The sequence below is a fragment of the Idiotropiscis lumnitzeri genome, chromosome 14 (genome assembly GCF_059441095.1).
Source record: "Idiotropiscis lumnitzeri isolate Australia: NSW breed Sydney's pygmy pipehorse chromosome 14, RoL_Ilum_1.0, whole genome shotgun sequence".
In the NCBI taxonomy this organism is placed as follows: domain Eukaryota; kingdom Metazoa; phylum Chordata; class Actinopteri; order Syngnathiformes; family Syngnathidae; genus Idiotropiscis; species Idiotropiscis lumnitzeri.
Window position 1 is genome coordinate 5,848,182 of NC_142404.1, and position 14,057 is coordinate 5,862,238.

The window sequence follows — 14,057 nt, forward strand, 5'->3', positions numbered from 1 at the left end:
TTTAATATACATTTATTTAATGAACCAAACGGATGCGGTGTAGGTTTGCTAAACACACACACACACACACATATATATATATATATATATATATATATATATATATATATATATATATATATATATATTGTTGGAGTGTGGCGCTTACAACTAAATGTATTGTATACGTTATGAGAATTGTTTCTAGGAAAAATTCCTGTAAAGTTGACGCTATTTAGAGCGTATTCAAGATCAAAGAATGCTTTTAGAACAGTCTTTGATTTAAAATACACTTCATATTTTGTGATTTTACATTAATTACGTGTTATTTATAAAATGCAATGAATCGCTATTTATTCCAGATTTTTCGCGATTAATTAGTTACAAATTTTAATCGCTCGACGGCATGAATTCGATATTCGCGCTGACCGTCTGAGTTAGGGACCGTCCACAAATTACGTCTAGGGTGATATGTACCCAACTCTACACAGGATGGCCGGAGCCGAGATTGGACTCACGACCCATATATCGATGTATATATATATATATATATATATATATATATATATATATATATATATATATATATATATATATATATATATATAAATATGGTGGTGATGATGATGAATTCATTTGTCCCGCGTACATCACCCTAGACGTAATTTGTGGATGGTCCCTAACTCGACGGTCAGAGCGAATATTGAACATCAAACGCCAAGTCTATCGCACAGTTATTTACAGTGGTGGCGCCAATTAGCTTACACCCTGAAAGGAAATGAATCGGAATCCTCGTGAAGATTCTTCAGATGTTCCTTCTTACTCAAAAAAATCCACGAGGGACACGTCTGACGACATTGTCAGAAGGATGAGCTAGTAAGGGACAGTTGTGTTGTTTTCTTTTGGCTACTCTTTTCTCAAATTATGTGGGGTTAATTGTGTTCCAAATGCACTTGTAAAAATCATTATTGTATGTTAAATATACTTTATTGAGGCTTGTAAAAGTGTTGGTGATGTTTTTAGTGTGATTGATTGTTTTAGTTTCAGTTTCGTTTTAGTAGAACTAAAACCTTCTTGATGCCTTCAGGTTCCCGGGAAATAACACATTTAATTACATTTGCACATGCTTTGAGCGAGCACTAAACCCGTAATTGATATCCGGGATGTAATATATTATGTATGCAAATGCATACCTTGATTGAAACCTAGATTAAAAAAACAAAATATGGAAGAGTGGTTGTGAAAATATGGGTTTCCAATCCAAATATTCAGCACGAATATTCTCACTTTTTTTTTTTCATAAACTGGTGCATCTCAAAATATAGATTTTTCAGTGCTCTAGATTTCTAATTTGTTAAATGTATATGTATATATGTATATGTATATATATGTATATATATATATATGTATATGTATATATATATATATATATATATATATATAAATATGTATATATATATATATGTATATATGTATATGTATATGTGACGATCGCTGGAGGAAACGCCCCCACTCATCTGAGAAAACAAACACAACATGGCATGACAGAAACGGGTCATGACAGCGTGTGCGTGTGCGTTGTGTGCGTGTGGGGGGGTGTGCGTGTATATATACAAATATAAATAAACTAATTAACGATTTCACCTACGTGGTGAATCTACATACGAGATTCACTTTTGTAATATAACTACTAAACTTTTACTAAAGTATTACACTATACTCTAATTTACACCAGCATACTTGTATTGATATACTTTAGTTGTTTTTTTTTTTTTTGACAATTTCAGACCACGTGTGAAAGTAGCATACCATACTGCCACTTTAAGAAAAAATGAAAATTGAATAAGCAAACAAAACACACTTTTTCATTAATTCTTGACATGTTTACTGAGCGTTCCATCTCAGTTTAGGGGGAGTGACCATGATTGCTCCGAAAGAGTCTCGCCGGAACGAGACACAAAAGAGTAAGTTTGCTTTCCATATGTCCATTTATTATTAGTTTACTTCTCTTACTGTGTCATTAAAAACTGCTTTAGTTGCTCAAAAGGAAGAAGAGGGCCGTCAGAAATGGAAGGAGGCTCACAGACTCACACATGTGCACACCACTCCGTCGAGGCTAGGTAAAAAGCAGCACCCATACTACCTTTAACGCTCACCTCCTGGGACCGTCACAATGTTTTCAATCTTTGAAGGCGGTGATGTGACTTTGGCAGACGTCAGAGAGAGACAGTTCAAGGATTTCCGTTGCTCCAAAATGGATAAGAAGGTACAAATTTTGCCAGATATAGAGCACTGCCGTAAATAATTAAAACAGTGAAAAATTGATCCACTCCCCAATCCCCTCTCCCCAAACTAAATTTAATTGCTTAAAGACGACTTGTACATATTGATATGGATACAAATATAGATATAAATATAGATATAGATGTAGAATAACAGCATTACCAGTGCAAATATTTTAATTGTATACTTGTCTATGTCCATATGTCTCCATACCCACCCTGTTATTAGGTGGCGACTTGACCTGTGTGTAGTTTGACGTTAGCCTGAGTTTCCAGCTTCTTGTGATCCTAAAGAATGTAAACGGTCTCACAAATGGATGATGATGATGATGATACATTTGTGTTTCTTTAGTTGAAAAAGGAATATTTGACCCAAAAGAAGAGACAAGAAGAGGAGGATGAGCTGAAATGGAAGAAAGATGAACAAAGAAAAAAGGTAAAACAATAAACATACACAGTCTGCCTATTTTTTGGGGGGGTGGATGGTATGTGGGCGGGTATAAAACCGGTGAGTATAAAGAATTCTTGCTGATAATTCATCTTTTTTTCCTTCTTTTTACCTTTTCTCTGTATATATTTCTGTCATGTCAGTACCTTGTGACAAATTCCAGAGTTAACATCAACATTTTCCCCAGTATGTAAACTTGTAGCAACAAGTTAAAAATCATCACGTCTCAACACTCTCAAGTTGAAGGAGCAGTAACATTTGCAGACGCTAGATGTCACTAGAGGCAAGTCTGAGGAAATGTTTCAGGACAGTGCTATACTGAGTACACTATGAGTAAAACGCTCCGTTTAAGTAACAGTGTCTGTATGCATTTCCTCCTTTATTCAACAATTTCTTGTGTTCACCTTATACTAAAATGTATTAGTCATTTGTTCTTATAGCACAAAATTTGACACAATCACAATAGGATAAAAAAATTAATTACCAGTAAGTCACTCAAATATTCCATGTGCATATATGCGTCTCAATTATCATAAAAAATAAAAAATATTTCACTTGGTCAATTCATCTATCTATCTATCTATCCATCTGTCTGTCTGTCTGTCTGTCTGTCCGTCCGTCCGTCCGCCCGCCCGTCCGTCCGTCGATCCATCCATCCGATCTACTGAAGATTCCCTACAGTGAAACTTTAATGTTGAGATTTTTTTTAATCTAGCAGCAACACACATTTAAATCATAAAATGGCTTTAGGCCTTTCTGTGCCGAGTTAGCATATTTTCTCTGCGTTACATGGGTTGTGCCCGGGTACTTTGGCTTCCTCCCTCACTAGCAAAACATGTACTTTAGATTATTTGAAAATTCTAAATTGTCCTTAAATTTGAATGTGCGTATTAATGGTTGTTTGTCATTTTGGGTCCTGGAATTGCCTGGTGATTTGTCCAGTGTGTTCTCAGCTTCTTGCCCATGAATCTATATATTGTAATATAGTTTCAGTTTTTATCTTAAGTAAATATTTTTCATGATATTTTAATGTATTTATCTGAACTTGCAGTGTATATATATATATATATATATATATATATATATATATATATATATATTGTAGGGAGGCACGGTGGCCGACTGGTTAGCACAATGGCCTCACAGTGAGAGACAGCATCGGCCGTGGGTTCAATCCGGCCATCCTGTGTGGAGTTTGCATGTTCTCCCCATGCCTACGTGGGTTTCCTCCGGGTACTCCGGTTTCCTCCCAAATTCCAAAAACATGCATGGCAGGTTGATTGGACACTCTAAATTGTCCCTAGGTATGAGTGTGAGTGCGGATAGTTGTTCGGCTCTGTGTGCCCTGCAATTGGCTGGCAACCAGTTCAGGGTGTCCCCCGCCTACTGCCCGAAGATAGCTGGATAGGCTCCAGCACCCCCCGCGACCCTAGTGAGGAGAAGCGGTACAGAAGATGGATGAATATATATTGTAACAACTATTGGGTCACTCTTGAGAGTGTATATCTGATCGTGAGCCAGACAAATTCCTGCATTACTCCTGCTCACCTCTAGGGGCACCATTTCAAATAATTATATATGGTTTCGAGCAGGTGTGGGCAAACTACGGCCCGGGGGCCACAAGCGGGCCGTTAAACGTTTTAATCCGGCCCGCCGAACTTGAAAAAAATTAAATGAATAAACCTTGTTAATATTTTATTTTCTAAAAACTGTGGTTTTTCAAACACATATATATTGTGGTAATGCTTTTGTTCACTTTCATTTGAAATTAAATGTATTTCTTTTCTCCAATGAGGTGAGGTTACCAAAACACTCCATCCATCTGCTCTTGGTCTGGCCCTTCTGTTACATTTTAGAACCCATTGTGGCCCGCCAATCAAAAAGTTTGCCCACCCCTGGTTTAGAGGATAATTGACGAAAAAGCTCGTTAAATCAGTCTTTAAATCTAAAGGGGGTTACAATAGAATAAGTGGTGAGTTCTTTTTCCAAAATAGAGGTCTAAACTTTGTTCCAAACACATACAATTCACACTTGATGTCTGTATATGGGCAATGTTTATTAACTAGTACAGCTATTGAACATACAAGACACAACAAAATCCTATTCCACGGCAACTGAATGAAGAAGCAAAAACAAACATCGTAAATGAATAAGAAGTGAAGGACAATGAGACATCTAATAGACGAGCGTAAGAAAGCGTAGTGATGACTATAGTGACAGTGTGTGTATGGAATGCACAAATTTTGCAAGCGTTCACTTACAAATTTGTATGCACCAACTAACCAAGGGAGTCGCATATGTCGTCACTTACGTCTGTTCAGCAGGGTCTCGCGTGTTGGGCAGGTGTGAAGAAACTAAAATAAAAAGTACCAACCAAAGAGGAACAAACGTGGCAGTTGGAAGCAGGCAAAGCTTGGTGGCGTCTCACGTGACCTTGTGCGATCAAGGATGGAGCGGAGCGGGCTCGTGGCCTCAACGTGCGCTCACGAAAGACGGATTTTCACGGCTTCACCTGCCACGTGCGTGGTGGTGGGTGAGGTACCAGTACTCAAGATAGTTGCCACTCCGCAGTCGGAGGTATTGGGAAAATCCCAAACCACCAAAAGTTCACAAAAGTACATTTGGGAGCCAGAACGCTCGCGAGAGTTTGTTCTCTGGGTGATCTTGAAAGGTTGGAGTGAGAGAGTTGGAGTGACCAGAGCGTTGTAGGGCGAAGAGAGCGTTGGGTTGAAGAGAGCGAGTCTTAGGTTGAAGAAAGCGAGTCTTAGGTTAGAGAGAGAGCGCGAGAGAGAGAGAGAGAGAGAAAGGTTTGTTGTAAGGTTTGAGGTTATCATTGAAAATGAATGGACTGAAAGCATTTCCCTGAGGAACGTCACTCCAAATTCTATTACTGATACTCCACTTGGCGTGCATGTTGGTGCAAAGTACGTTACACTGACAAAAGTCGTACAGTAAGTGAAGCCACATCCACTCTTTTGGATAGACTTTGGAATTTTTGCTTAATTATCCAGAGGTTTAACTACACACAGCATTATACAGTGTACGGTCTGTGCTCATATCGGTTATATAAACGTCGTTATTGTGTCTCTGTGATGCTTTGCAGGCCGAGTGCCTGGAGGAAGACAAGCAGGCGAAGGAGAAGAAAAGGCAAGAACAACTCCGGCAAGATAACGCCCAGTGAGTCTGTCTGTCTATCACGTCTATCTATCTATCTATCGATTGATCAATCAATCTATCCACCAAAACAAAATTTGAAATAGTATTGTGTACAACAGCTTTTTTAGACAACTTCAACTTGGTAGTTGCAACAATATGCACAAGTGCAACAAACAGTAGCTTTTTGAACGGTGTGAATTATGCTATAAAAAGACCAATGGCATTTGTTCTTGCTTTTTTCTCCACCTAAAGAGCCAGGGTGAGGCTGTTTAAAGGCTGCTAGAAGTTGCATTTGCATGTACTAGTTTTTTTACCTCCGTTCGCCACTTCCACAAAGAGATCCTCCAAAATTGTCGCTTCCGAGCCTCTAGCAGAAGTCCTGGCATGACCTTTGCCTTTCACGCAGCATAGCGTGAAGACGTGATGCCATCTTTCCATATGAAAAGCACTCCGCCCAACAAACACCACATGCCCTGCCACAAATTGTGAAATCCGCAAGTAAATGAGCCGCCTCTTGAGAAGGTTTATAATTCCAAAGGGATGCAAAGCAGTACTTTTGACTTAATGAAATTCAAAGTATTTATTTTATTGCTTTGGCCTGAGCACTAAAACAGCAAATTCACCAAATAACGGAGGATAGGTTCCCCCCCAAAAAACCCGCAAATAATGAATTGAAAATGCTGACTCACGGATATGCAACGTTCACTGTATTAGTTGTACAGTAATACAATAAGATAAATATACTTCATGTGCTTTTCATAGTGATAACAATCCTCCGAGGAAAACCATAAAAATGATGTGGCCCACATCCATCCATCCATTTTCTGTACCGCTTCTCCTCACTAGGGTGCTGGAGCCTATCCCAGCTGTCTTTGGGCAGTAGGCGGGGGACACCCTGAACTGGTTGCCAGCCAATTGCAGGGCACACAGAGACGAACAACCATCCGCACTCACACTCATACCTAGGGGCAATTTAGAGTGTTCAATCAACCTGCCATGCATGTTTTTTGGAATGTGGGAGGAAACCGGAGTACCCGGAGGAAACCCACGCAGGCACGGGGGAAAACATGCAAACACCACACAGGAAGGAGGGAGCCGGGATCGAACCCACGACCGCTGATGTCTTTCACTGCGAGGCCATCGTGCTAACCAGTCGGGCCACAGTGATGTGGCCCACAATGAAAATGAATTTGACACCAGTGTTTCGCATGTCCCAATACAGACACAAGCAAACAAAAGAGAAACATATATTTGGGGAGGCTTTAAAATGTTACGCTTAATACACCATACGACTACAGAATAAGCATTTTTTTATGATAATGCATGAAGCCGCCGTATGAATCACAAGAAAATAGTACAATACATCACATACCCTGCACAGACTTGATTTTTGAAGCCCATTTATTTGAGTGTGTTGAAGGCTGCTGTAGTTGGTGGGACCCCACGAGCAGGAAACACATGTGACTGCCGCATAAACGCGGCGATTGATGGCGTGCCAAAAGTTGCAAACTCAACCATGCACCTTGTAAATCTTTCTTTGACTGAGAGAAGGTCACATGACACAGGAGGAATTAGATGGCTGCAGAACTGAGGAAGTTAATGGTTTGTGGCGGCTACAGGAAGACAGCCATCTCACTTCCTGCTCGTGTGAGCCATTTGGCTTTGTCCGCCACCTTGTCCTGACACACGCACACACATTACATTCGGCCTTCTTAATGTGGTTATGACTTGGACCCTTGAATCTGTTCTTTCTGAAATGACTGTGTGTTTGAGTGAGTGTGTGGGTGCACAAGCGCGTATTTGTATGTGTGTTTGCGTAGCTCACATAAGGATGTTGTTTTGACAGCTGAAGACTTACAACTTGATAATGACCTTGTAAAAACTCACTAATGATGTTTTGCAAGACTCCACTTCAGTGAGAAACCTCACAAAAGTGTTTTGCAAATGTCACATGACCAAATCCAGAAAACGTGTGAGCTGTGACGCTTGTTTGCTAAGCCTTTAGGCACTGCAATGTCATTTTCGGTCAACAGTAAGTGGCAGCAAAAGGCAAAATGGCCTCCCACAGAGACAGCTATTTTTTTTATTATTTTTTTTGGGGGGAGGGGGGATAATCAATATTACACAAATGCAATATTAATCAGAATTCTGTGTTTAGACTACATTTTTGACTTGACAGGTCAGCAGTTTAGAAAGTCAGTATAAATACAGCCTTCCCCAGAAATTCCCTGATTCACTGTCGTATTTTTTTAATCTTATCCTCTGTTATTTGTTGAAGAACTCACCTATTTGCTGTTTTGTGCTCAGGCGCAAAAACATGTCAAATACAAATGATCTCTTTGGCATCATCTTATGACATCCATGTTAAAGCGAATTTAGCAGCTTTGCTTTAATCTAATTTGCTAACAATTTCATAAAATTTGCACAGTCCAAAAATGTTTTATTTATTTTTTTAATCCGTTTACAATTTCTTGGCAGAGTCAACTCAGCCTTCCTGGACAAGCTTGACCGTCACAGGAAAGGAAGTGAGGAAAAATCAATGACAGAGGCTGCTGCCAGCCATTCGCCATTTAACAAATGTGGACAAGAAACACCTGGACCCCATCCAAAGGAGAGCTGCTCTGCCCGGGCAGAGGAGACTGGTGAGCTAAACATAACCTTAACCAAACATGGCTTATTATGATCTGCCTATTGTGTGTCACAACACAGTACCCAAGTGATACTAAATGTTTTAGGTAAAGGTTTTGACTGATATCTAGCTATATATTCACATATAAAAGCAGATGACACACTTGTCCATTAAAAAAAAAAATTACAAAGGGGGTCGGACCAACAGCAGATGGATGTGTTTTGGTAACAAAAAATACATTTAATTCTGAATGAAAGTTACAATATATATCTCTTTGAAAAACCACAGTATTTAGAAAATTTGAAAATATATTAACAAGGTTTGGCGGCCGGATTAAAACGTTTAACGGCCCGCGTGTGGCCCCCGGGCCGTAGTTTGCCCACACCTGGTTTAGAACAAGAAATACATCTGTCTTGCTGTCCTGTCGCTGTGCTAAACAGCCTGAATTTTGCAGAGCCAGAATTTGTCATTGTCACTTTTAGTACATGACAGCGACAGAATGGGTTGGGGATGGGTTAAAACTGTCAGCAAGCTTCCTTCGGAAGAGTTATAACAGTCAGGACGATGTTAATGGTGTACGCAAAATCAAGAAAAACGTTGCTTTCATCATCATATCAGACATCAGCAAATTTCATTAAACTTCAAGCCAGTCACAATTTGACCAAAAATGCGATAATAGAACAGAAAGTTCAACTCACTGCTCAAACTGGGATTTTTCTCTTTTTCCGTATCACTATTATGTATAAACAACATAATACAAAAAATGGATTGTTTTCAGAGCAGGACGATTACCTCGAGCGGTACCAGTACCAGAACCTGGAATGGGCTTTGATGAAACTGATGGTAAACTTTCCGGACTTCAGCAGAGTCTTCCTGGAGGACATTCTTGACCAGTGTGCTGGTGACTACCAGCAGGCTCACAATTTACTCAAGCAGACAATGACTTGAAGCTGAAATACTTTGTTGTCAAAGGCACATTTAGTTGCCTTGTGCTAAATAAATAAAGCAGCTTTGCCTTGCCTTGAAGGGGAACTACTCTAATGCAGCGCTGGTGCTTTCTAGCTGATGAGATTTTGTGATTTTGAGGTTATTGACTTGTTTGATTATTTCCTTACGAGCCATCACCTGGTTATTTTTTTGTGTTGTTTTGAAAGCCAGATTTTTTGTGTTGTTTATCTTTGCTTTGTTAAAAAAAACAATTGTGGCTGGAATAAATTGATGAGATTTCAATTAAGTCATTTAATAGGGAATATCCATTTGCTGTTTGCTGGCTATCTATGATCTTTGTTTATTTGGTGGTTTGTCTGCAAGCATGAATGAGTCACGATTTTTAACACTGATTTGAATTTTCGCACAGGGTCAGCGGGATGATTCAACATCTTCGTCTCATATTTGTGGCCCTTAATTGAATCAACGTGTGCAGCTGGAAGTAGGACAGTTCCACCCAAATACATAGCGGATGCCCCCCTTTTGTTGTTTTTATGTTAGTAATATTATAAAGAAACCACTGGGGTTTGGACGTTAGATCACACGTTTATGAGGTCTCTACTACTTCATCCAAATATCACATTTAGTGCACAAACAAAATATTTACTAGATGTTGACAACTTCCTCATGTTGGGCCAATGGCTGCTTTTTGATGGAAACTGCATGTCATTGTTTTGTATTTTATTACTGGTCTTTTTTTTTTTCAATCAGTTGGGAACATGCTTTAAATTAAATGTCTGGCTTTGTGTCAATCTCCTGCAAAATAAGAACAAGAAATTAAAAGACCTCTGGTTATGTGAAAACATATATTGTGGCGCAATTACATTTCAAATCACTATAATGGAAATTTAAGGCGACTGTTATGGAAAATTGAGAAGAAGTTGGTTGTGTGGACTCCCTGACCTCTGATAAAGTTTGAAATTGCCCATTTTTGAAAATGTATCATTGAGCAGGAAGTTCTGCACTACCTTGATGATTATTATGTAACATTGATTTACATCATGAAGGTCCCACATTGAGTTTCTCCATCCTTGACGTGACCAGCTTGGCAGGCCAAAAATCCAGAGCCACTTTGAAGAGATCAGACATATACGCGTGTAGTGTATGGACTGCTTTTATTGTCAATGCTCCCTCTTTGTTTTTCCACAATCATGAAAATGTAGAAGCAAGCAGCCAGCCCACTGTTACGGATAAACTTGCCAGTGAGATAACAGGCTTCCTCCTTTCTTGTGTGGAGCTGAGACTCGGGCCTCTGGTAGGCGTGGAAACACAAGTCTGACTCACCATTGGAGCAGCTGTATATGAAGGATAGCTCACTTTCATAAGACGGTTTTTCTATCGCGCTTGTCCTCATTAGGGTTGCAAGAGGCATGAAGCCGGTGGCCACTATGCTCTAATTACTAATCTTATAGGTACATGCATAACATTGTTAGTACTCCTCTGTTAATGAAAGCACATTAATAATAAAAGAAAAAATATAATAGTATTTTGAATATTTTTTTTATTTAACTTAACCAATAGAAATAAGACATTTTGAATTGTGGTTCAAATGAATTATTAAAAAAAAAAGTACTCATGAAACAAACAAAATGATGGGGCTCTTAGAAAAGGGACAACCAATGTGTGTCCTCAAATTAGCATCCCAGGTGTCTTCAAACTTGTAAGCAGTCAGTCGGCACTGTGCTGTTTGGGGAAACGCTGTGTATCAACACATGGACCAGGGGAACCAAGTAGGGAGTTGTCTCTGAGATTAAAAATAATATTATGGATGCCAGACATTCATATCCGGTTACTGTTCGATAAAAACTCACATATATTCTTGCTTCATTAACCCACAATGGCCGAAGGAGGGAAACGTGTATATTTGATTGCAGTTTTCTTGCAAGGCCATTTTTAAGACGGACCTTTCAAGAGAAGCTCCCTTGTGAGCCGAGGAGGTCCAACACCCAGTACTGCGTAAGTTTGTGCCTGTGTATTATGTCTCCAGCCGTGGTGTCATGTTTGCTCCTCCCAGCAAACATTTATGCCTCTGCTCACTTCCACAGTTCCTCATTCTCATATAAATCAGCCACAGAGAGGTTAATCCTTTTGATATTGAAGTGGTCATAGTTAGGGATGTCCACATGAATTCCGGCGCCACCGTTTTTGGACGTTCTAAGCAATGAAAGTACAATGATTTTCAATGGAGAGTTTGTAATCGGTCCCTTCAATGACTCTCGCAAAACAGGGAGAGAGCGGAGTGGGACGTGGCCATATTCCTCATTAAAAGTAGGTGTTTTTTCTAGTTGTTACTTTTTTCCTAATTTCTCCAAAATGAATGGATTAAAAAAAGAAAATAACTAATTTCAGTTTCCTGATCAAAAAATATTTAAAGTGAGCTTGTTAGTGAAAAATGGGCCATATACGCAGGACAGATACTTTCATTTTTTTTGTTCTTTCATGAACAGAGAGGTACCAATCACTTTTTCCACGAGTGTCACAGACATGTTATGCAGATGCCTTGAAACTGTTTTCAATTGTGGAAAAAAAGTAGATGCAATATGTCTGCCTTAAATATAAATTAATCGCCATTTTATTTATTAGGGTGGAGGAATTACTGTCACTGAACATTCTGAACTCCAGTTTCCATGCCAGTGTTATACAGAGGAGGAAATGCTCCTGCGTGCCGTTTGAAAGCTTGAAACCAGTGTATGTTGAGAATGTCAAAAACTGAGGAGTCTTTGAATTTATTTCACAATATTTTTTTTTCATACAATTTTCTGAAAAAGTGCAAAATCAAAAACATGAACAAAGTTCATACTGTGTTTTTTACTACCCGCTGACAGATGTTATTGATTCCAACCATACCAAAAAGCATCACTTGTTTTTCATTTGCATGACCAATAGGAATGCTAAAAATATGCACATTCCCAAAAAATTGAAAAATTTAGTTCTCAGTCAATCGCTGTACTCACAGCATCATAAAGAAAGAACAATATCGCCAAATGTTATTGTGATCTTTGTTGATGAAATACTGTTGTGCTCTTCAGTCTCTGCAGTTTTTAAACAAACAAATATGTCAATGGGATAAAAAAAATGTATTCGTTGGCATGTGTTTTTTTGCCGCGCGACAACATGACCTTATTCTGACAGTGGCGACCCACCCTCTGGGAATCCCCTGACTCAAGCAGTGCTCATGGTCCAACACATTGCATTGATGCTTGTTTGTGTGCCGTTCATGCCGAAGTGGGTCGTCGTGCACTCATTTTATACAACAAAGGTTTTGCTTCCAGGCTTGTTCCAGTACGGTACCTGCTTCATGTTCTCCGCTTATGCCCCAACCCTCTCCCTCCCTTTTCACTTCTCTAATTGTGGGACACATTCCAATACTTTGTGTGACTGTCTGGCGTTAGATACATGTGCTCTAAAGGCCAACGCTTGTCTTGTCTGATAGATTGTGCCTCTACCGAACGCCAATGCATGTTGCAAGTGATGCTAAAGACTATTAATGACACTTTATCAAACTACAGCGTAATTGGATAAACCTGAAGATAAAAGCCATATATATAATATATATATTAGGGCTGTCAAAATTAAAGCGTTAACTCAAGATTAATTTTGAAAAAAAAAACTAAATTTACTCCGTTAACTCAGTTTTGCTTTTTTCAAAAATTATTTTACATAATTTACAACTTGCAAAACCAATATATAACCTGCACGTACATGCACCATCTTCGGAAGAAACATCATTCTCAGGTAGGCTGACTAAATTTGTAAGTATAAGTTACATATGATGTATTCATTGATCCAGCAAATTTGTGAAATTTGTTATTGTCTCCTTTGAGTCTCCATAGCAAAAAGACGGCAGATAGCAGAATAAAATTGTAAGAGACTTGAATTTCACATATTTACTAGTTAATTTTGTACTGGACAAAAAGAATAGAGTGTTCAAGAAGGAAGTGTTCAATGTGCTGTGATGAATGGGCATGAGGTTATGACGATCGTTTTGAGTAGTTCAGTTTTAGTGGTTGAATAAATACGATGTTGTGAAATCAATGACTAATCGTTTTAGTAATTGTGATTTCAATCTCAAACAAAATAATCTGAGATTATTTTTTTCCATGATAGTCCAGCCCTACTTTATGAAAATACATTTTAGTTACTGAAGCGGTCTTTTTTGGTGGCCGCAGTATTGCATCATTTAGAGATGAGGTAGTTCTTTTGGCTTCATCAAGTGGCTTTCTTCAATTATCGCTGAAGCGGTTGGTATGAGAATCACTAATAATAATCCGCTCCAAGTGGTGGAGTTAAATTATTTTGGTGTCTTGCTCCAGAGTTCAAGAGGCAGATTGATAAAATGAGAAGCTTGTTCATCTGGCAGGGAGTCTAGGACTCAGAAGAGAGCCAGAGGCATCTGATTAAAATGCCTGCTGGACTGTATGTTTCCCTGGTGAGATGCTCCGGGCAAGTCCCACCAGGAGGAAGCACCGGGGGCGCCCCAGTACACGCTGGAAAGACGAGTCGCGGCTGGCCTGGAACAACTTGGGCCTCCCCTGGAAGAGTTGGACAAAGTGGATGGCGTGAGGGAAGCCTCGAC

At 39.2% G+C, this 14,057-nt stretch overlaps 1 protein-coding gene across 1 annotated transcript; it reads left to right on the plus strand.

The window, feature by feature from the left end:
* Nucleotides 1-689: 689 nt before the first annotated feature.
* epsti1 (epithelial stromal interaction 1) lies at nt 690-10,233 on the plus strand. Its single transcript, XM_088315461.1, has 8 exons — nt 690-855; nt 1,885-1,943; nt 2,016-2,099; nt 2,172-2,245; nt 2,614-2,697; nt 5,813-5,886; nt 8,344-8,507; nt 9,273-10,233. The coding sequence occupies exons 1-8, from the start codon at nt 758-760 to the stop codon at nt 9,440-9,442; spliced, it is 807 nt and encodes a 268-aa protein (XP_088171587.1). The 5' UTR covers nt 690-757; the 3' UTR covers nt 9,443-10,233.
* The last annotated feature ends 3,824 nt before the right edge of the window (nt 10,234-14,057 follow it).